At 37.8% G+C, this 24,307-nt stretch overlaps 1 protein-coding gene across 4 annotated transcripts in view; it reads left to right on the top strand.

Annotated features, from left to right (window-relative positions):
- Positions 1-24,307, top strand: part of DYM (dymeclin) — a 342,875-nt gene that overhangs the window by 126,623 nt on the left and 191,945 nt on the right. For all 4 annotated transcript variants that reach the window (XM_072828553.1, XM_072828551.1, XM_072828554.1 and 1 more), the window contains 3 exons: positions 12,154-12,336; positions 17,471-17,649; positions 19,621-19,746. In XM_072828553.1, coding sequence (XP_072684654.1) covers positions 12,154-12,336; positions 17,471-17,649; positions 19,621-19,746 — 488 coding nt within the window. The remainder of the gene's footprint in view (positions 1-12,153; positions 12,337-17,470; positions 17,650-19,620; positions 19,747-24,307) is intronic.

Below are 24,307 nucleotides of genomic sequence, written 5' to 3'. Positions count from 1 at the left end.
AATAGATGATTATGAGAGTCAGTTTAGTTAAGCCTCGATAATTAATCATACTAAGTAAACCATGGAATGTGTCCTTATGCTGTAAGAACAGGAAGGAGTGAACCACCCCCACCTACGTTTTATGTTTGTTGGAAATGCCTCATCACCAGCATAAGGAAGGGGCCAGGGTGCTAAGGGGTTACAGATGAAGTATCATGGGCAGATGTTGAGGGGACAGAGTGTCTGGTTTGAAGAGGGGGGAGTACTATAGAGGTGTACCTGCCAGATGCTTAGAGATGTGATGTGTATTTCCGACTTCAACCACATTTATGCAACCACTGATTTTTGTGTTAGGTGAGTACAGCTTGAATTTTCATTTACTTAATTTCACTTTAAAATGATTCATTTTTTCAAAATCTTAAGCATATTTTTACTCCATCCTTATGCCAAATGGTAAAGTCTTTGAAAATTGAGATTGATATGCTAATTATTTATATTTATAACGTACATAACTGTTGAATATTTTTTTAATAAGTTTTATTTATTCATGAGAGACACATAGAGAGAGGCAGAGACATAGGCAGAGAGAGAAACAGGCTCCATGCAGGGAGCCAGATGTGGGACTCGATCCTGGGACTTCCAGGATCATGCCCTAGGCTGAAGGCAGACACTCAACCACTGAGCCACCAAGGCCTCCTGAAGATTTCTTTTTAAATGCCAGACTTAACCATCCCTCTGGTCATCAGTGCATTGTTTTGGGAAACACTGCTTTAGGGCAAACATTGGGACCAATGGAATGGAGTTACTGGGAACCACATAGGGACCTGTCGTGGAAGGAAGGGCTCTTGGCCCTTTGAGCTCACGGGGCCCCTTTCTTATTTCATGGATCACAATTAATTTGCCTAACGTCTTTGCATGAGATAGGATTTATCTCTGTGGAAACTAGATTTCATTTTATTTTTCTTTATGCTTAGTGCATTTTTAATATAGTGCCTGATGCATTGGTAGGATCCCATAAGTGTATATTTCAGGGATGTGTGATTGTGGAGTTTCACTAAGACACATCAATTCTATTACCTTTCATTTTTCCTTTTCAAAAACTGGTATCTTCATAAATATGGAATTATTTCAGTGGATTTTTTTATTATTTTAACAGTTCTATTTTCTTTTCTTTCTTTTTTTTTTTTTTAAAGATTTTATTTATTTATTCTTGAGAAACAGAGAGAGAGACAGAGACACAGGCAGAGGGAGAAGCAGGCTCCATGCAGGGAGCCCAACGTGGGACTCGATCCCGGGTCTCCAGGATCACGCCCTGGGCCTAAGGCGGCGCTAAACCGCTGAGCCATCTGGGCTGCCCCAGTTCTATTTTCTTAAAGGAATAAAAAATTTTAAAAGATTTTATTTATTTTAGAGAGAGAGAGAATTGTGGGGGGGCAAGGGGGAAGGAGAGAGAAAATCTCAAGCAGACTCTGTGCAGAATGAAGAGCCCAATGCAGGGCTCAGTCTCACAATCCTGAGATCATGACATGAGCCAAAATCAAGAGTCAGATACTCAACTGACTGGTCACCCAGGTGTCCCAGGAAAAAAAACTTTTTTTAAAAGTTCCATATGAAAAAAAAAGTTCCGGGATCCCTGGGTGGCGCAGCGGTTTGGCGCCTGCCTTTGGCCCAGGGCGCGATCCTGGAGACCCGGGATCGAATCCCACCTCGGGCTCCCGGTGCATGGAGCCTGCTTCTCCCTCTGCCTGTGTCTCTGCCTCTCTCTCTCTCTCCTCTGTGACTATCATGAATAAATAAATAAAATCTTTAAAAAAAAAAAAAAGTTCCATGTGGCTTATATTATGTATCAGAGATTCCAACAGATTTCAAACTACAAAGGTCAATAAGACGCTTTACTGACCTTTCAGTTTTTAAAACATTTTCCTCTGTTCCTTTATGGTATATTTATTTTCTTCTCTTTTTTGAAATGGTCAAAGCATTCCTCCTGGGAGACATGATGGAGTTAGTAATACCATGTTGTTTTGTGTTAAGAAAATTCAATTTGACTCAAAATTGTTTTAGGAACTAATAGTCATATTAAGAGGGCTTTGAATATAGACACATGTAAAAAACTGAAACTATTAGTGACCTTTCCCCCACCCCCAGTACTGTAGTATAACCAGCTGTAGTTCAAGATTGTATATCTTGCTGCTTTATGTTCATTTTAACATGAAATGAAATTGTTGCCAGAGATCACGTTTTCTTAACATAAAGTTGGTTACATAGAAAAAGAGTCACTGTTCCTCCCCCCACTTTTTAAAAAGAGAAGCGGGAGAGAGGAGGGAAAGGGCAGAGGGGAAAAGGAGAGCGAGAATCGTAAGCAGGCTCCATGCCCAACATGGAGCCCAGCATGGGGCTCAATCTTACAACACTGAAATCATGACCTGAACTGAAATCAAGAGTCAGATGCTTAATTGAGCCACCCAGGTGCCCGTGTCTGCATAGTTTTGATGCTTATGAGGTGCTTTGCTTAGGTTGTCCTTTATAAAGATTAAACCCATTTACAGTCCCACCACTAATGTCTTAAAAGTACCTCTCCTGGGGATCCCTGGGTGGGATCCTCCTGGGTGGCTCAGCCGTTTAGCGCCTGCCTTTGGCACAGGGCGCGATCCTGGAGTCCTGGGATCAAGTCCCACGTCAGGCTCCCGGCATGGAGCCTGCTTCTCTCTCCTCATGTGTCTCTGCCTCTCTCTCTATGTCTATCATAAATAAGTAAGTAAATCTTTAAAAAAAAAAAAAAAAGAGTACCTCTCCTGTAGTACCATCATCAGCATTAATGTAACATAATTTAAAATATGAGATTAAAGTTGATTTTGACAGCGTTTAGACCTTTAAAAATAGTGAGCTTTTCCTTTAATAGCAAATATAAAATCTGTGTTTATAAACTTTTAAAAGACTCAAATATAAAAATCTGTGTTATTTATACACTTTTAAAATATCCTTTGGTAAGCAACTGAAGTAACAAAGTGAAAGGAAGTAAGTAAAGGAACAAAAGAAGTCAGAGCCTTGTAAGGAATATAAAATATGAAAACAAATCAGCCAGGGAGTCCACAGGAGGTGTTGCTTGTGGGTAACATAGTAGGTGCAGGGGGAGATGGGGAAAGATGTAACCATCTGTGAGAGTGGAGAGGACAGAAGAGTTTCATTCTGCTTTGTGTATTAGAGCAGACAGGTGTGCTTTGGACCTTGAAGGGTTTTCCAGGCTAGAAAGGAAGTAGAAGAAGAAATGAAAGAAAATTAAGAAATAGGAGAAAGTGGAATGGCATTTTTGGTTGAGTAGTAAATTCAGAAGGAGTCTATAAATCTATTATTGATAGATTGCTGGACTGTGTTTTTTCTTCAAGGATCAACCTTGACGTTTAGGTAGAATTCTTTTTGTCCCCCTACAAACTCATTACAGTTTATTTGCTTGTCTCTGTTTCTGTTCTTTTTTAAAAATTTATTTATTCATGAGAGACAGAGAGAGAGGCAGAGACATAGGCAGAGGGAGAAGCAGGCTCCCTGCAGGGAGCCTGATGTGGGACTCGATCCCAGGACCCCGGGATTGCACCCTGAGCCCAAGGCAGACGCTCCACTGCTGAGCCACCCGGGTGCACCATGCTGGTCTCTGTTTCACATTCGTTTCTCCTTTGGACCGTGAGTTCCATGCATAGGGCATCAGTGTCATTGGGTTCATCATTGTCCAGTCCGGTTTCTTGCACTTTGCCCAGCCTGTAGCAGGCCCTACTAAGTGGTGACTTGAATGTATACAAGTGCATGGGCAGTTAGGACAGAGTTGGGCACAGCAATTAAGAATTATGTGCAAACAATTAAAAAAAAAACTACTGTTTGTTAAAAACAAAAATGTGTCTAACCAAGCAATGATATTCTGGAATGTTCTAACACATAATTATGTTAGGATATTGGTTTGACTTCAAATAGAGGTTAGATACCAATGGCTTGAACAAGACAGAAGGTGTACATTTCTGTCGCATAAAAGTCTAAGCTGGTCCAGGGGTGTAGGCAGCTTTGCTTCCTGAGGTCATCCAGGGTCCAGAGTTCCTTCTATCTATCTTGTTTTGCCAACCCTTTGGGTGGTGTTCTCATGGACAGAGTTGGATCTGTCTGTCTCCCATACGCTGTGGTTCCAGCCCAGGGGAAGGGTGAGGATGTGAAGAGTAAATAATTTCTTTTTGAGGATATGACCTAAAAACTGCATATGCTACTGCCAGTCATATCCCATGGGCTGAAATTTAGTCAAATGACCATAGTGTGCTGTAAGAAAGACCAGGAAATGTAGTCCTGCTCAGCCCAAGTCCAGGGCATTTTTTTAATAAAAAGGAGGAAAGGGAGCATGGTATTAGGATCAATTAGCTGACTTTGCCCCAGTGTTTGCCCTGGAATGTTTGTTCAATTTCTTTATGGGTAAATCATCTTTTCCTGCTATTTTACTACATATAACATAGGTAAAGCACAGATGTTTGAAGAGGTAGATATATTTATTAAACCACTATGGAAATTAAAAAATAAAATTGTATTGTAGTTGTTTGAGTGCTTGTCTACCCTTTTTGTTGTTGACTTCCTCAGAGGTCAAGTGGGATTTTTTTTTTATTCTTTGTACTTCTGGTACCTGGCACAGAGCCTCACCCTAATAGGTACTTGCTGAGTACTTATTGACTAATTATAGTCTTTTACCTGTGTTGATTGAAATGTTTCTAGCAGAACTTTCATACATATTTCTGATAGCTGACCTGCCTTCTCCTTAATTCTTAACTGATATCTGGTTTGTTATAATATTACAGGCCCAAATGTATGAATATGACCCTTTTAAGCATATTTTTATAACCACAGATGGTAGTATATAGTATCACTTTTTTATATAGTTCCAACTAAATAATTAATGTTATGTATTTGTTAGATATAAGAAATCAGTTTTACTTTGGTAAATAGTGTGTTTAGTAACATAAAAAACAGTAATTTACCTTAATTTCATTGTCTTAAAATAATAGTTAATCTTGAGTTTAACACTTTTTCAAATGAGAGATTCCCCCCCCCCCCCGGATTATTTTGTTGATGTTTCAGTCTGTCATACTTTGTATTTTCCTCGCATTTTTATTGTTAAGGATAAATAATTTTGAGTCAGTACTTTTAAAAAATTGAATCAGCATATTTGTTCTTTTAGTTAATTTCAGTACTTTTTAGTTAGATCAATTTTAGAAGTTTATTTGGAAGACCTGAGGGATACAATTAAAGCACTTGGGAGACCATCCTTAATTTGCTTTTTTTAGAACAGAAGGAAATATACTGTAACTTTCCCTTATTTTTCTGGTGGAGAGAAATTTTGTTTGCCAACAGGAAAATGCAATTCCACTAAGATTCTTGGGTCATAGATCAGAGGCTTGGATCAGCAAAAAGAAACGAACTTTTGGAAGAATTCTGGTCCAATGTTATGGGCCAGTTTAAACTACAATGTAGGCAATGGCAGGCTGCCTCCTTTCTCCCTATGAGGAAAGGCAACACTGCAGTAATATTTACCAGGGAAAGGGAGGAGGCTGTGTGTGCTGGGGGTGAGCTGGGCTGCGCAAGCTTCTTGGCAAAGAGTTTGTCTAGCATTATATGCAGCTTCTCAGTCTGCCTGGGGAGATCTGAGGTGTGTGTGGGAGGGGGGCAGGGGGACTGAAGTTGTGTTCTTAGAATTTTGTGAAATTTGTCTGGTAGTAGTCAGCTCTTAGTTCTAGTCCTGAAGATGCACAGCTGTGAAGAGACTCCAAAACACACAAAAAACCCCACTTATCTTTTACCTTGGAGAGCACTTAGTGATTATTATTTTTCTTGCAGATTGAACTTCCTAATTGTGTTTTTCTTTGCTTGCAATCCCGGAATGTACAAGTGGTGGATGTAGGGGTACACAGTCATGGGGCCTACTCTGAGTAGAAGGAAATTTTTTCTAATGTTAAGATAAACAACAAATCAGTCCCAAAGCAAATAATACTTGGCTGCTGGTGGTACTTTCTTAAATGATTGTGATTTTCTTATGAAATGTTTCAAGTCCCTCAACTGTATTGTGAACATTGTTTTGAATAATTTTAAATTTGTGATGTGTAGTGATCAGTTATTAGTTGATAATTTTTATTCAGATATCCAAGTTTTCCTAATGAAAAGCAGGGAGCACAGTGCTTAACAGAAATTTTTCTGTCGTTTTCAATCATTTTAAAAAGTTTTCTAAATTTTTTTTTTAATTTTTTTATTTATTTATGATAGTTACAGAGAGAGAGAGAGAGGCAGAGACACAGGCAGAGGGAGAAGCAGGCTCCATGCACCGGGAGCCTGATGTGGGATTCGATCCCGGGTCTCCAGGATCGCGCCCTGGGCCAAAGGCAGGCGCCAAACCGCTGCGCCACCCAGGGATCCCTAAAAAGTTTTCTACATTAAAAAAAAAAAAAAAAATCCTTCAACTAACTTCTCCTCCGGGGCCTCTTTTGCTTGTACCAGTGCTCAAGGTGTATACCGGATGTGCTGTGCTTTTTGAGCTTCCCTGTATACTCCTTTAGGAAAAACTTGGGCAGGAAGGCCTGTTTACCTACCCCCCAATAACAGCTTCTTCAGAGTTAACAGTAAAGTCACTAGTAAATAGTGAGTCACAGAAATCCCAGCTCCTGCGATTTGCAGGACCACAATTATGTGAGAAATGATATAGTGATAGGTATCCATGGTGTGTTCAACAGAAAATGTAAAATATTAAAAATGAACAAATGTTCACATTGAATTGTTGGCAGTATAAAGAAGAAATGAAAAGTATCTGCTTATGTTAGTTGAGGAAAAATAACATTTCTTAGTTTTATTTTGCCATCTATTTAAAATTTCTTTACAAAAGCATTTAATTTCCTTAACAAAGGTGTTATTTACAAATGCCATCTGCCCAATGTAATAAGTAATAGAAACAACAATAACACTAGACGAGTACAAAGACTAAAATATTGTGCCCATTGCCACCATCAGAGGTCTGATCAGTATTAACGTGTTGTGTTTATCCCTCCAAAATTGTCAGGAGGTGCTTTTTTTTTTTTTTTTTAACAATAATGACCATATCCTAAGTGTGCACCACATCGCATTTTGTGGGGCTGATGACTGGGAATTTTCTTTCTTTTCCTCATTTCTTTTGTCAATGTTTTTAACTGAAAGTTGTGCTTGAATTTGTCCATGCTAGAAGAGTCAGAAGAATAAGGAACGAAGTAAGACTCCCTTCAGGCAACTTCACTGCTTTTGCCTATGATCAGAGCTGCCTGCCATCAAGAGCCAGGCACCTGTACCTGCATTTACCTGCAGAGGGATGTATATTTATGGTTTTTTAAAAACCAGTGTTTTTTAAAAAATTATTTTATTTTTACTTATTTATTATTTTTTAAATTATTTGTGTGTATATATTCTGTGATTTGCATTTTCACTTAATGATAGATTGATGAGGTTTTTCCATATTCTACATAATCACATACCTGTGGGATCTACCTTGTTCTATTTAGTTGTTATTTATTGGTTATTATTGGTTAAATTCTACTTACAGAAAATTTATACAAAGAAAGCAGAAATCTTTCTTGAATTCCATGCTGGAGGTGATTTCTGCAACCAGTACGGTGTATACTTTGTCCTTCCTGGGTTTTTTTAAGTTTTTAATTTTTATTCCAGCATGGTTAACATACAGTGTCTTATTAGTTTTAGGTGTGCAGTATAGTGATCCAGCCATTCTATACGTTGCTTAGTACCCATCTTGACAAGTGCACTCTTCAATCCCCATCTTCTGTTTCACCCATCCCCCCATACATCTCCCCTCTGGTGATCATCTGTTCTCTATAGTCAACAGTCTGTTTTGGGGAGTCCTTCCTGATTTCTGTTTTTGTTTTTAATATTTATAGACACACATGTGATTTAGGTGAGTAATTTTTAAGTTATTACCTCAGTTTTTCTGCAGCTTGCATTTTTTTTTAACTTAATAGTATATCTTAGAGATATTTCCTTGTTAATACACGGATATCTTAACTCCTATTGTATTCCATAGTATAGATAAACCATAACTACCGTAACCTCTTAGAGTTGGTGAGTACCTACATTGTTTCTGTTCTAACGTTTATAAACACTATTAAACATTACTGTACATGGTTCTTTATTTGCCTGCTCAAGTGGTCTCTGGTATAAGAAAAAAAAAAAAACAATTCCTGGGTTGATGGGGGCATGAATGAGAACTGCCAAATATCCTACCAAAATCTGGTACCACTTGGGTTTCTTACTGTTGGTGATTTTCTATATACAATTATCAATATGCATGTTATAAATCTTTTAAAAATTTTGTTTTCTTGATGATGTTATTATCACATTAGTTTCTCTATATTGTTTTGAATTTTTAGTGCCCACTTTTATTTTGCATTGTTGGCTTTCTTTACTGGTTTACAGGAGGTCTTTTTTAAAAAAATAAATATCATCTGTTTTGTATGTTGCAGATATTTTCTCCTTCTCTCTTACTCATTTGGGATATACTTAATCACATCCAACTATTTAATATTTTAAGTAGTCCAATTATTATTCTTTGTAGCTTCTTGATTTTTGTTTCTTCTTTTTAATAATAAATTTTTTTTATTGGTGTTCAATTTGCGAACATACAGAATAACACCCAGTGCTCATCCCGTCAAGTGCCCCCCTCAGTGCCCGCCACCCAGTCAACCCCACCCCCCGCCCTCCTCCCCTTCCACCACCCCTAGTTCGTTTCCCAGAGTTAGGAGTCTTCCATGTTCTGTCTCCCTTTCTGATATTTCCTACCCATTTCTTCTCCCTTCCCCTATATTCCTTTTCACTATTATTTATATTCCCCAAACGAATGAGACCATATAATGTTTGTCCTTCTCCGATTGACTCTGCATCACTTGACATCAGGGAAATACAAATCAAAACCACAATGAGATACCACCTCACACCAGTGAGAATGGGGAAAATTAACAAGGCAGGAAACCACAAATGTTAGAGAGGATGTGGAGAAAAGGGAACCCTCTTGCACTGTTTGTGGGAATGTGAAATGGTGCAGCCACTCTGGAAAACTGTGTGGAGGTTCCTCAAAGAGTTGATTTTTGTTTCTTACATAAGAAAAAGGCTTTCTTACCCAAGGTTTATGCACATGCTTTTATAATTAAATACTGGGGAAATGGTTAAATTCTCTTGTCCCAAAGACATTTCCAGAATTTTGGTTTGTTTCTCACTGATTTGGAATACTACCTGTATCATAAGATTAATTCTTAAATATATGTAGTTCTTCTTTTTTTTTAAAGATGTTATTTATTTATTCATGAGACACAGACAGACAGACAGACAGGCAGAGAGACACAGGCCAAGGGAGAAGCAGGCTCCAATACAGGGAGCCCGAAGTGGGACTCCATCCCAGGACCCCGGGGTCACGCCCTGGGCTGAAGGTGGTGCTAGACCGCTGAGCCACCCGGGCTGTGGTTCTTCTTCTGAACTTGAACTCATTTCTGGTCCATCAAACTAATTTGTCTACTGCCTCTCTCACTTTTAAATGATGTTAATTTTATAAAAATCTTGCTGTTTAATCAGGAACATTCCTCACCAGGTTACTCCTTCCTAAAAACTGTTTCTTACATGTTTTTACATCCAGCAACATTTTATTTGCTTTGTATTACAAAATATTACATAAATTCCTCTTGGCATTTTGATAGTGATTGTACTGAATTTTAGATTAACTTAGGGGAAGTTTTGCATTATTGCCTTTTGCTAAAGATTGATTGATTGATTGATTGATTTAAGAGAGAAAGAGAGCAGGAGAGTGAGCCTGAGCAGGAGAGGCAGAGGGAGAGAGAAACTCAAGCAGACTCCACACTCAGCGTGGAGCCCAATATGGGACTCAGTCTTAAAACTCTGAACCCTGAGATCACAACCTGAGCTGAAACCGAGTCAGACGCTCAACCAACTGCACAACCCAGCACCCTTTGTGGTCTTGCCTTTTTGACCAGAGATACATTGTACCTCTATATTCAGATCTTAAATGGCCTTCAGTCTCAAGGTCTGTGGTTATCGGCCTCAACATTCTACACATTTCTTTTGTGTTGATCCTTGAAGATTTTATTAGACTGGTTGCTATAGTGATTGGATTTTGTAGTTATTTATTGCTCATGTGTAGGCAGGTTTTTTATTTTTTAGTCCTAGAACTGTACCAAAATCTATTAGTTCTAATAGTGTGTCAGTTGATTTTCTTGATGTCCTAGGAATCAAGATAGAAATGAGATAACTCTGTTTGATAGAAATGTGAGCCATAAATGCAAACCACACATGTAATTTAAAACTTCCTAGTAGTCATATTAAAAAAGTAAAAAGAAACAGTTGAAGTTTAACAGTACTCTTTAATGTAATATGTCCAAAGTGTTATAATTTCAACAAGTAATCAATATTTAAAAATTAGTGTGAAATTCTTACTTTTGTATTACGTCTTCAGAATTCAGTGTTTTATATTTACACACAATGCCTTTGGGATTAACCACATTTCAGGTGCTCAGTACCCACAGTGGCTAGTGGCTACTCTATTGGACAGTGCACAGATTGCTTGCAAATAATGAAATTTTTTTTCCGTTTTGGGGGGGGGGGCGGGAGGGGAGGTATTTTTTTTTTTTTTTCTCTTTGCCTTAAACACTTTTGCTTAGAGTACCAGTAGTACAGTAGTGATGTAGTGATGGTGGTGATATTGGTGGGAGTTCTTCCCGTGTGTGTAACCACTGTGGATTTTGGATTAGACTTTAGAATCTAAAGAGGTTACTTTTCTATCTTATAAGAATTCTTAATAGATCTTAAGTTTAATTTTAAAAATTGACCAGATTGTCTTTTCCTCCATCTTTTTAAACTGACTAGAAATACAGGCATACCTGTGCTTTGCAGATACTGCCTTTTTTTTTTTTTTTTTTTTTTTAAGGTTTGTGACAACCCTGCATCTAGCAAGCCTGTTGATCTCATTTTTGTAACCACATTTGCTCACTTTGTGTCTCTGTGTCAGATTTTGGTAATTTTCACAATATTACAAATTTTTTCATTAATGTTATATTTGTCATGGTGGTCTGTGATTAGTTATTACAACTAGCAGAAAGTTCAGATGACGCTTAGCATTTTTTAGCAATAAAGTATTTTTTAAGTAAGGTATATACATTGGCTTTTTAGATATAATGCTATTGTACACTTAATACACTACACTATAGTATAAACATAACCTTCTGTGCAGTGGTAATAATTCATTTGACCCACTTTATCACAATGCTCTTTACTTTATTGCAGTGGTCTGGAACCAAACGTGCAGTATCTGAGGTATACCTGTAAATTAATAGATTTCTAAAATGATGAACAATTCTTGCATTTCAGAGACAAAACTTTCACGATCATCATGCATTTGTTCTTTTAACAAATTTTTCAATAGGATTTCATCTGCTTTTGTTTGAATCTATCTAAAAATCTGTTTTCATTTTTCCTTCTTGTTTTAAATGCAATCATTTTTCAGTTTCTGTATCAGGGAGATTTTTCAGGGCTTGTCAGATGAGTTGTGTAAATATACCTCTTGTATACTTCGGAGCTATTTATGTAATATGGGAATTGTCTGTCCTGGGAGGGCTTGGTAGACTAACTTATAAAACATCTGGATTCAATTTGATTTTTAGGGCTAGTTCTTTGACTCCATTTCCTACTCTTCGAAGGTTATTTGTCCATTTGGGTTTTTTGTCTTTGACCAGTTTTGTATCTTCTAGATATATTAGTATTCATTTATGTTTTCAGATATATTGGTATAAGCTTGTCCGTGAAATTTTCTTGTTGTTGTGAAATTTTATTATAATTATGTAGATGTTTTGATATGTAAAGCAAATCTAGAAAGATAGAGGAAACTTAATAGTGGTTGTTATCTATGGGAAGTGGAAGTGGAATTATGGGAGTAGGAAATGGTAGTCTTAAATTTTATATCCTTGGGCAGTTTGAGAATTTTCAAGTAACTTGTTTTACTTTAATAATTGAAAAAGTGTTCTTTCAAACTTTTAAATACTATAAAGTATATAGAATATCATACAGAAATAGGCATATCCATTTTACCGGTCCCAGCACGCCTTAACTGTTTGTTTTCTTCTCTAGCTGGCCTCTGGACTGTCTTCACACTGGGTGGTGTGGGCAGCAAAGCAGCTGCTACTCCAGAACTTTCTTCCCCTCTGGCCAACCAAAGCCTCCTGCTTCTGCTCGTGCTGGCCAACCTGACTGATGCTGCAGATGCACCAAACCCCTACAGACAAGCCATTATGTCCTTTAAAAATACGCAAGGTTTGTGGTACTTTGCTCCTTCCCTCTCTCCTTCCCTCCATCCCTTCGCCATGCTCATTGTGGAGCTTGACTCGGAGCTTGAACTCTCAACCCTGAGATCAAGACCTGAGCCGAAATCAAGAGTTGGATGCTCAACCGACTAAGCCACCCAGGTGCCCCTAAAAATTCTTTCTAATGAGGAAAGAGGATATTGCTTCCCCTGTTGTTTAATAGTTGTATATTTTCATATTGGTTAAAGATGAGAAAAACTTAGACTTTCCTGTCTGTATTCACAGGAAGGTCAAATGAATCTTAGATGAGCGCTCTGATTCTTTATATCCACTTAAGTTTACATTTTTATCCAGAGAAATCCAGGCCAGTGTTTGCCTTATTTAGATCTGCCTGTCCTATTAGGAGTAGGAATGAACCTGAAAACTCCAAGTGATAGGTTGTTTGAAGTTTTTCATTTAAAGCCTGTATTCCAATTAGAATTTTATAGTACTTAAAATTAGAACTCAGCAAGCGTTTTCTGCCAAAGGGCAGATGGCTTTGTGGGGTCATGTGTTATCTGTCACCACGTCTTAACTCTGCTGTCATAACACAAAAGCAGGCATAGATAATAAAGAAGTGAGCATCGCTGGTTTCCAGTAAAACTTTATTTCCAAAACAGATGATGGGCTTGCCCATGGACTGTAATTTGCCCTGAAGTAGCGCTTGAGTAGGTAGTTCCATGTTGAAAGAATAATCTCTAATCAAAAGATTATACTCCCTTTAAAAACAAAACAGGATTGTACTCTGTAGGCCAAATTGATATGGTAGCTAGATTTTCAAGATGTATCGAACACTAGTATAATTAAGATGCGTACGAAGTGAAGTTACTGGATAGGAACATTCTTAAGGCTTCTGAAGAATGTTGCCATGTTCCTTTCTAGAGTTCTAACATAATTAATAGACAGTGCATGATGTGCCAGTTGAATGTACCTTTGCCAACTCTGGTATTACTATTTGTAGAAGAAAACAATAATAGGGAGTCTCTAACAATTTGAGAAAAAAATGAAGACGCATGTATCTGATAGTACTTTCCTGTTCCCATTACTATTCCATTGTGGCTTACTGATTAAGAAAGCAAGTTTTGGAGTTGAGCAGACCTAAGCTTATGCCACACTTTAGTCACTTTGAAGCTGTGAGGCCTCCTACCGTTTGCTTAATGTCAAGCCTCCCTGGCTTTGTCTATAAAATGGGGATAACATCACCTAATAGGATTTATAGAAGTACCACACAAGGTAAGGTTTTAAAATGATTAACTCAGATTTTGCAACATAGCCAGATGTTCAGTATATGGTATTTATTGTTACTTTTGATGCTCAGGTAAGATGTTACTATTTAGGGTCGAACTCTTTTTGGATAGCCATCTTTTTTTTGGTGGATCATTTGGTGCAGTGATTCAGAACACTGACTTTAGGGTTAGACTGCCTTGGGCTCATATCCCAGTTTTTATTCTTTAAAGACCAGTGTCTTGATCTGTAAAGCAGGGGTTATAATCTCTTACCACACAGGGCTCTTATTAAATGAGTTTTTTATCATAGTACAGAGTCATTATATTATTGCTGTAATTATAAGAAGCAGTGTAATATAGTGATGACAACAGAGGCTGATCTGTATTTTATTTTGGGCTAATCGTGGAAAAGTTAATCTCTCCAAGCCTTTATTTCATCCTTTGTGAAACTGGTCAAAATAGTGACATGATCATTGTATGCATTAGATTTTTTTTAAAAAGATTTCATTTATTAAAAAAAAAAAGATTTTATTTATTCATTAGAGACAGAGAGGGAGAAGGAGAGAGAGAGAGGGAGGTGCAGAGACACCGGCAGAGGGAGAAGCAGGCTCCATGCAGGGAGCCTGACCTGGGACTCAATCCCAGGACTCTGGGGTTACACCCTGGACCGAAGACAGGTGCTAAACCGCTGAGGCACCCAGGGATCCCCTAAGATATTAGAGATATTAAAATATCAACTCATTGTGCTATCACGTTCCAGTGTTTTATCTGATAAGATTATACTTTTCTCCAACTCATTTGATCTATATTTCCTTTTTAACTTGCTAACTTTGCTGGCTTTAGTATCTAAGCGAGTCCAGTTAACGGTAGGAAAGGGGCTCTGTCAGTTTTGCAGTATCAGAAATTTTCCCAAGTGGGCTGTAATTTATGGTTTTCATCATTTAGTGACTCTATTTTAAAAAAGGTTTTTGGCAGGATGCAAAATCAATGCCCAGAAATCAGTGGCATTTCTATATACTGACAAGACTGAAGAAAGAGAAATTAAAGAGTCATTCCCATTTACAATTGCACCCAAAAGCATAAGGTACCTAGGAATAAACCTAACCAAAGTGGTGAAGGATCTATGCTCTAAAAACTATAAAACACTTCTGAAAAAAATTGAGGAAGACACAAAGAGATGGAAAAATATTCCATGCTCATGAATTGGAAGAATTAATATTGTGAAAATATCACTGCTACCCAGGGCAACTTACACGTTCAGTGCAATTCCTATCAAAATACCATGGACTTTCTTCACAGAGTTGGAACAAATCATCTTAAGATTTGTGTGGAACCAGAAAAAGACCCTGAATAGCCAGGGGAATATTGAAAAAGAAAACCAGAGCTGAGGGCATCACAGTGTTGGATTTCAAGTTGTACTACAAAGCTGTGATCGTCAATACAGTGTGGTACTGGCACAAAAAACAGACACATAGATCAATGGAACAGAATAGAGAACCCAGAAATGGGCCCTCAACTCTATGGTCAACTAATATTCGACAAAGCAGGAAAGACTATCCACTGGAAAAAGGACAGTCTCTTCAATAAATGGTGCTGGGAAAATTGGACATCCACATGCAGAAGAACGAAACTAGACCACTCTCTTACACCAGACACAGAGAAACTCAAAATGGGTGAAAGATCTAAATGTGAGACAAGAATCCATCAAAATCCTAGAGGAGAACACAGGCAACACCCTTTTTGAACTTGGCCACAGCAACTTCTTGCAAGATACAGCTATGAAGGCAAGGGAAACAAAAGCAAAAAGAACTATTGGGACTTAATCAAGATAAAAAGCTTCTGCACAGCAAAAGAAACAGTCAACAAAACTAAAAGACAACCTAGAGAATGGAAGAAGATATCTGCAAATGACCTCTCAGATAAAGGGCTGATATCCAAGACCTATAAAGAACTTCTTAAACTCAACAGCACAGAAACAATCATGAAACGGGCAGAAGACATGAACAGATATTTCACCAAAGAAGACATAGACACGGCCAACAAGTGCATGAGAAAATGCTCCGTATCACTGGCCATTAGGGAAATACAAACCAAAACCACAATGAGATACCACCTCACACCAGTGAGAATGGGGAAAATTAAGACAGGAAACAACAAATGTGGGAGAGGATGTGGAGAAAGGGGAACCCTCCTGCACTGTTGGTGGGAATGTGAACTGGTGCAGCCACTCTGGAAAACTGTGTGGAGGTTCCTCAAAGAGTTAGAAATAGACCTGCCCTATGACCCAGCAATTGCACTGCTGGGGATTTACCCCAAAGATACAGATGCAATGAAACGCCGGGATACCTGCACCCCGATGTTTATAGCAGCAATGTCCACAATAGCCAAACTGTGGAAGGAGCCTCAGTGTCCACCGAAAGATGAATGGTTAAAGAAGATGTGGTTTATGTATACAATGGAATATTCCTCAGCCATTAGAAATGACAAATACCCACCATTTGCTTCGACGTGGATGGAACTGCAGGGTATGATGCTGAGTGAAGTAAGTCAGTTGGAGAAGGACAAACATTTTATGGTTTCACTCATACAATATAAGAAAAAGTGAAAGGGATTAAAGGGGGAAAGGAGAGAAAATGAGTGGGAAGTATCAGAGAGGGAGACAGAACATGAGAGACTCCTAACTCTGGGAAGCGAACAAGGGGTAGTGGAAGAGGAGGTGGACGGGGGGATGGGGTGACTGGGTGATGGGTACTGAGGGGGGCACTTGATGGGATGATCACTGGGTGTTATACTATATGTTGGCAAATAGAACTCCAGTAAAAAATCCAAAAAATAAAAAAAATAAAAAAGGTTTTGCAAAAAATATTGTATACATTTTCCAGTAGTTTGAAATTTGGTGTATTTTACTATAGAAGCTAATGCTGAACATACTGATGCTGATAATACTTTAAAACTATTTAGGGGCGCCTGGCTGCTTCAATCAGTACAGTGTATGACTCTGAATCTCAGGATCGTGAGTTCAAGCCCCACGTTGGGGGTAGAGTTTACTTACTAAATATATGAGTAATAGGAATAAGAATTTTAAAAATAAAGCTAGCTAAATTATATGACGTTACCTAGTTATTTTCTTCATAACTAGATTCATGACATTGGTAGCTGAGCCATAATTATTCATTTGAAAAAAAAATTGACTCAGCTTGAAGTCCTTTTTTCTTTTTAGCCCTTACAAGAGGATTTTTTGTTTTATGTAGAAACTTTTGTATTCTTTGTCTCAATATTTTTTATTTAGGGCTGGTGGTCATTTAGTTTTGGTAAATAGAACATCTCAGATGTCATGTTTGAATTGTATCTATTAGAGCAGCCTTTGGCCTGGGGTTGTAGCTGTTTATTTAACCTCATGTTCTTATAACCAGTTTAATTCAGCTATATTAATGCAAAAATAGTAATAAGCTCAAAGTATGTGACTTAGTTTAGTTGAATCTTTTTTATATTTGGCTTTTTTAAAGATAAAAAATCATTGTTATGTGGTATTTGCACATGTATTTATAATCATTGAAAGGCCTTGGTTTAGATAGTATAAAGAAATAAACTCCCAGATTTTTTTTTTTTTACATTGGCGAGAACATTTTAGTTTCACTATCTCCTCCAATTTCAGTTATACAGTAGTTTATCAACTATAGTCACCATGCTATACATTAGTTTAGTTCTCTAAGTAAAATTTAAAATTGAAATTGAAATTTTGAACCTAAAATGTAGTGACATATAAAATTAATGGGAATTGAATTGTACACGTTAATGGTGCTTTCATTATTTATATGAGGCACGGTCCTGAAAATACTGACATAATATTTTTAAAATTTTGTGGTTTCTGTGTTCCAGATAGCAGTCCTTTCCCCTCATCAATTCCACACGCTTTCCAGATTAACTTCAACAGTTTGTACACAGCTCTCTGTGAACAGCAGACATCTGACCAGGCAACTCTCCTCTTGTACACATTGCTCCATCAGAATAGTAATGTTAGAACGTACATGTTGGCTCGCACAGATATGGAAAATCTTGTAAGTATCACACTACACATTTCATGCTTTTTGTATTGTTTAATCTTTTGAAGAGCGGTTTCTTTTCCCAGGAGGGTAAGTATGTTTGCCTGGTTGCAAAGGTGAGGTTGAGAGATGGATGGGGAGCTGCCACCAGGCACAGGGGTACGTAGGACACAGCGCACATGGCAATGTTGTCACAGGGCAGGAGAACACAGCAGCATGACCAGCTTCCCTGTCCTTCAGGACTTTCTCTCCCCGTGATCCAGCCTGATTAAGTCCTTCAAGAAGCGCGGCCTGTTGTTCTCAGGATATTCATGTCGTTGTGGCTCTTTTCAGATGCTAAGTGTCCACCCACCAAGATCATATAGCTAGTCCCAGTTGCAGCAGGTTCCTGCTGAACATGGCTAAGAGGAAGGGTAATATTCCAGCTCAGTTTCCCACATGTCCGTCCCTTCAGCAGGCTTTGACTCGAGGCCTGCCCATGCCGGACAGCACTTACATGCTCTCACTATCCCTATTATGTGAGTGAAAAACTCCGATAGGGAATCTCAGATTTTTGTTTGTAACTAACATGTAAACAAAAATGTTTCTTTCTTTTTTTTTTTTTTTTTTTTAAGAATTTATTTATTCATAAGAGACAGAGAGAGGCAGAGACACAGGCAGAGGGAAGCAGGCTCTATGCAGGGAGCCCAACGTGGGACTCAATCCCAGGTCCCCAGGATCAGGCCCTGGGCCAAAGGTGGCGCTAAACTGAGCTACCCAGGCTGCCCACAAAAGTGTTTCTGAGTGGAAAAGTAACCTTGTCTCACTAAGGTATTAATGTTATAATTTAAATATATGCTAGAGAGATACCTGTGGGCTGTGTATACCTGAATAGAATTGTAAACATCCCTGAAATAGCCAGCAGCTTGCTGGTGGCATTAGGAATGTTCCCCTGTACCAGTTTTTACAGATTGATAGCAGGATTCACCAGAGATTCGGTGGCCATTTTTTCAGTGTTAAAATATTGAGTTGACGTAGAATATTAGAATTCATCGAAAGACTATGTTCTATGTCAAGGCAACACAAAAGATAATATATATAAAGTGATGAATGAACCTGTCTGCACACCAGGTATATGTTGAAAACATTGGTTATTTTAAATAGTAAAATTGGATGTAATAGTGTAAAGCTCATATGAGCACAAACTTGGAGAGATGACTTTACTGATGGGAGAGTTGAGAATATGCAGAGGCAGTTCTGAGCATGTCGTATCCTAAGGGAAATGATGACAGTAAACAGATAGCCCATGACACTACTTGTTGTAGAAAGTTCCACCATGATAAGGACGTTGGTACACAGAATGTGCAGGAAACAGTCCTCTGTGTGTGATGACATACACCAGTAAAAGCTTAAAAGGTTTTCTTTTTGGGTTTTTTGGAGTAAGGGGTGGAGGGTTGTATATTTATTTTTGTTTTTAATTTCTGATATGATTATGTTGATAATGTCTCAGCTGATGTCCTTATCTATCTTTTTGCCTTTCTTCTGTAATATTTTTTAAGACTATGATTAGAAAATGGGATTTTGGTAGGATACTTACTAGGCTGATCTGATTTTATTAATAATTTTGTTCTATAATCTTTCCTATTAAGACACATTAGTGTTTGACACATTAGTGTTTGTAAGAATACCTGATGTGTAAGTTCCTGCTAGCCCGAGGCAGACCTGCCTCTCTTCAGTGTCCCATGTTGGCCTACGTGGTCTCTGCAGATCCTGTCTTTACGTGGTGGCAGACCGTCGTACGGGGTAATTGTTTCCTCTACTGGTATCAGAGCTACACACCGGAAAAGTACTTTCAGGCATAAGCTGGTCTGTGTGGTTTTCTTTTTCCTTTAAAGAAACTTATAACTATGAAATTAAAACAGAGTACATAATGAAAGCATAAAGGTTGAAAACATTGGTCTTATGATGAAGTAATTGAAATAGTAAATTAAAATTTCTATTTGATAGGTTTTACCAATTCTTGAGATTCTGTATCATGTCGAAGAAAGAAATTCACACCACGTGTATATGGCCCTTATAATATTATTGATCCTTACAGAAGACGATGGCTTTAATAGATCCATTCATGAAGTGGTAAGTTACCATTGCTTTGCTTAGAGTTTTAGAGTTTCTTAACAGGCAGGTCTTTCTGCCAAGCTTTACTGCAGCCTTAGCATTTCTTTCTTCTTTTCCTTCTTGTGGATGTTTCCGCAGGAACCTGGCTCAGGAATGGTGTGCCTTTCTTCAGATTTATGAAGTGCTTTTTTTCGAATATTAGCCACTGTTAAAAACTCAATCAAAACGGTTTCTTTAGTTATCAAGGCGAATGTTTTTGCTGCCACTGAGTTAATTTTTCTTCTCTGTTTTGTTTCCCCTTTTTAGTTTGAAAGAAACTGTCAAATAGGCTTGCCTCTTGTATACAGAGTAAGGGAAGCAATAGGGAACAGAGAGAAGGCAGCTGGGAAATGAATGGTCTTCTGTTTTTGGAAATCAGTAACATAATTTAACTCTTTCAATTTTAGTTCTGTGGGTGAGTTCCAACCCCAAACTGATTTTTATCTTCCTCTTTGTATTTTCTTTGTGTCAAAGTAACATATGTATATAGTTTTTTGGGGGAGGTTTTTAAAAAGATTTTATTTTTAAGTCATCTCTACCCTGGACGGTGGGGCTCAAAACTCACAACCCTGAGATTGAAGAGTCACACACTATTGACTGAGCCAGTCAGGGGCCCTAACACATGTACATAATTTTAGAACTTATACAGAAGTGTTGGGTTTTAATGCAACATGATACATCCTGTGTCTACCCTACACCTGATTCCCACACCCCAAAGATCGATGCTTTTGACTCTGGCCATGTTTCTAAATAACGTGCTTATCTTGTTATTTCATGATTTTTCAGATTTAGATATTCACTGTTCTCTTCCTAAAATGGAAAATAAGTCATTATTCACTCTCTTTCCTGCACATCATGCTTGTTCCCTCTGGGTTCCCAGCCCCCTCTCTGCACATAGACTTTTCCTCTCCTTCCATTTTATTATCATTTTTAGCTTGAGAACTCAGCATCTTCATGATTATAATTAACTAGTATTCTTAGTTCAGCTATGTAATGTATGATAATGGCATTTCCTTTCTTGTTCAAGTTTTGGTTTTTCCATAGCACACAATTACCCAGTTTTGTTTGTTTGTTTTAAAGATTTTATTTATTTATTCCTGAGAGACGCAGAGGGAGAAGCAGGCTCCCTGCGGGAAGCTGGATATGGGACTCGATCCCAGGACCCTGGGATCACGCCCTGAGCTGAAGGCAGATGGTTACCACTGAGCCACCCAGGCGTCCATTCAATTGCCCAGTTTTTTATTCACGAACCAATCACACTAAATCAGCTCCGGTACTTCAACAGAACTGAGGACTCCCTGTAAATGTATTAAAATGAGTTACATAGTTTCTTAGTTTCATTTTCTTCTTTGACTTCTGTCTTTAGCAGTGTTGGAGGCTTTACTCAAATGTTTGGTGACCAGTGTTTGTTTATATTTAGAAGTAAGGCACTGAAAAGTTGATTGTAAGTTTTGTTTGTGGGCAGGACTGACTTGCTTTAATTTACTCTAGGTGGTCTGTTTTTCTGGGCACTCTACTATCGACTTTTCTTTTGGAGGGATCAGTTTCTCTGGGGGCTCTTCCATTCATTCTGCTGTGGGGATCTAGTGGAAGAGGAGTTAGGGCTTTCACTCTTAATAGGGTACAAATACTCTTTTCTTTTCTTTTCTTTTCTTTCTTTTCTTTTCTTTTCTTTTCTTTCTTTTCTTTTCTTTTTTCTTTTCTTTCTTTTTTCTTTTTTTTCCTTGTCTTCAGTAGGGTTTTTGTAGCATGTTTATTCTTCTCTGATGATGTTCCATTAAAACTTTTTTTTTTGTCTCTTACATGGTGTAACCATCGCTTCAATTAAGATTTAAGGAATCTTGACACTGTAAAAAGAGGATAAAACATAAAAATTTCTTGATTCTTGTGTTTAGTAAAATACCACCAGCAAGAAAGAATTTGTATGGGTTGTCTCATTTTTTATAGCATTTATCTTTAATAAGAAAAACCAATAAAATTTTTAAAAATATTTAAGTTGAAATATAAAATGTGCACAAATTTTGAAGGTACTTAGGAGTTTTACATATGTGTATACCTGTGTTGCTGCCACCCACATCAAGTTATTGAACACTTCTAGCATAACAGAAATGCCTTTTCCTGGCCAGTACCCCACAACCAATCAGTGAACTACTATTCTGACTTTCCTCCCAACAGATTAGTTTTTCTCTCTCCTTGAATTATGATGTGCTCTCTATTTTTTTGGCTTCTTTTACCCATCAGAGTGTTGCTGAGTTTTACCTGCGTTATTGCATCATTATTTGGTTCTTTTGTATTATTAGGTGCTATTCCAGTGTATGAATATGCCACAGTAAATTTATTCATTCTCTTGGTGGTAGATATTTTCTTTTTTTCCCACTTTAGGACTATTTTTGATAAAGTTGCTGTGTCCATTTTTGCATCTGTACATTGGCAGACATACACACTCATTCTCTTGAGTATACACCTAGGGTAGAATTGCTGAATCAAGGTCAGGTGTGTGTTTAGCTTGACAAGACAGTGATAAAACTGAAGTTGTGTCCAGCCCTGAGTTCACAGTTCCACTCCAGGGCTCTATAGGAAGGACATGCACAAAGAGGACATGCTTATTAATGGTCATCCAGCAACCTTGTTGATATTAAAAAATGTTTAGGGCATGCAGACTCTAACAGGGTGCTGGCTACATCTAGAGAGCAAGACAGGGGGGTGAAAATGGGGAAGGGTACACTGCGGCTTCACCTAGGTCTGTAGTGTTGTATTTGCTTCAACAGCATGGAAAGCAAAACAGGAAGTAACTACCAAAAAGAACTTTGAAGCAAATATGACATGTTAAGATTTGACAAAACTCAAAGATGGATACACTTTTTATTATATCATTTTCTATACTTCTTTGGTATCCTTATTATATTTATAATTAAAATTAGCAAAGGAGTTTGAATTAAAATTAAAATTTCTTGACTACCAAAACAGGGATGGTAAGATAAGGAAGGCAGTAAGTTCTATCCACATTCAGACTCAGTTTCTTTTTTTTTTTTTTTTTAATATTTTTTAAAATTTATTTATGATAGTCACAGAGAGAGAGAGAGAGAGAGAGAGAGAGGCAGAGACACAGGCAGAGGGAGAAGCAGGCTCCATGCACTGGGAGCCCGATGTGGGATTCGATCTTGAGTCTCCAGGATCGCACCCTGGGCCAAAGGCAGGCGCTAAACCGCTGCGCCACTCAGGGATCCCCCAGACTCAGTTTCATAAGGATTTCAGGGTATTCCAGATGACATTTCAAGTTCAGGTATTTAAACAGATTTTTTTCCCTTCAGAATTTGGCTTTCTTGTTGATCTCTGCTTATTTTTATTTTTTTCCTTTGCATATGTAGTAGTAAAAATGAACAAGTAAATGTTTCTACCAAAGTTATCCACATGGAATTATTAGATGTGGATTTAATTGTCCACGAAATAGATTCTGATACTGATTTTTGGTTTGAATTAGCATTTCCTAATATCCAATGGTGATGAGCATTTTTCCATGTACTTTTCATATACTTATATATCTTTTGTGAAGTATCTTTCCAAATTTCTCCCATTTTTAAAAATTATACTTTAAAAAGTTAATTATAGTTTTAAGAAAAATAGAATTCATGTATCCTTCACCTGATTTCCCTTAATGGCAAGTGTAATTGCAAAACAGTAAGTAATACAGTATCACAACCAAGATATTGATATTGACATAGTCAAAATACAAGACATTTCCATGACCACAGGGATAGCCCTCTGTTACCTTCGATAGCCATACTTCCTTTTAAAAAATTGGGTTTTTGTCTTATTACTGAGTTATAAGGCTTCTTTATATATTCTAAATCACATGGATTTTTTTCCAGTCTGTCAGTATAGTGCATCATAATGAATAAGTTTTGAATATTCAGTCAATCTGACATTCCTGGGATAAGCTGCACTTGGCCATGATATATTCTCTTTTTATATATATTTGATTAAGTTTTGAGCTTTGATAGTTTTTTTGTCTATCGTGGAATTGGTACATTTCTTCTAGGGTCTTGAATTTATTCCTGTAAAGTTGTCCATAATTTTTTTTTACTTACTGTTTTTTCCCTGACCTTTTTTATATCTGTGCTAGCCATAGAGACATTATTGCTGTCATTCTTAACTTTGGAATATGTATTATTTCTGTCTTATTCTACCTCTGACTGACTAGGGGTCCATCCTTCCATCCTGTCTTCTTTCTTCCTTTTCTGTCCTGCGTCCTTTAAATCTTTTGAAAGGACCAAGTTTTAAAAAAGGTTATTTATTTTAGAGAGAAGGGAGTGCATGAGTGGGGGAGAGGCAGAGAGGGGGGTAAGCAGACTCCCTGCTGAGTGTGGAGCCTGATGTGGGGCTTAATCTCAGGATCCTGGGATCTTGACCTGAGCCAAAACCAAGAGATGACTGCTAACCGACTGAGCTACCCGGGGGCCCCTCAAAGGACCAACTTTTGATTGCATTGGCTTTTCTCTGTTTTCTTCTATTTCATTAATTTCTACTTTTAATTTACCTT

The sequence above is a fragment of the Canis lupus genome, chromosome 6 (genome assembly GCF_048164855.1).
Source record: "Canis lupus baileyi chromosome 6, mCanLup2.hap1, whole genome shotgun sequence".
Lineage (NCBI taxonomy): Eukaryota > Metazoa > Chordata > Mammalia > Carnivora > Canidae > Canis > Canis lupus.
Note: the sequence above shows the minus strand (reverse complement) of the source record. Positions and strands in the feature narration are given on the sequence as shown.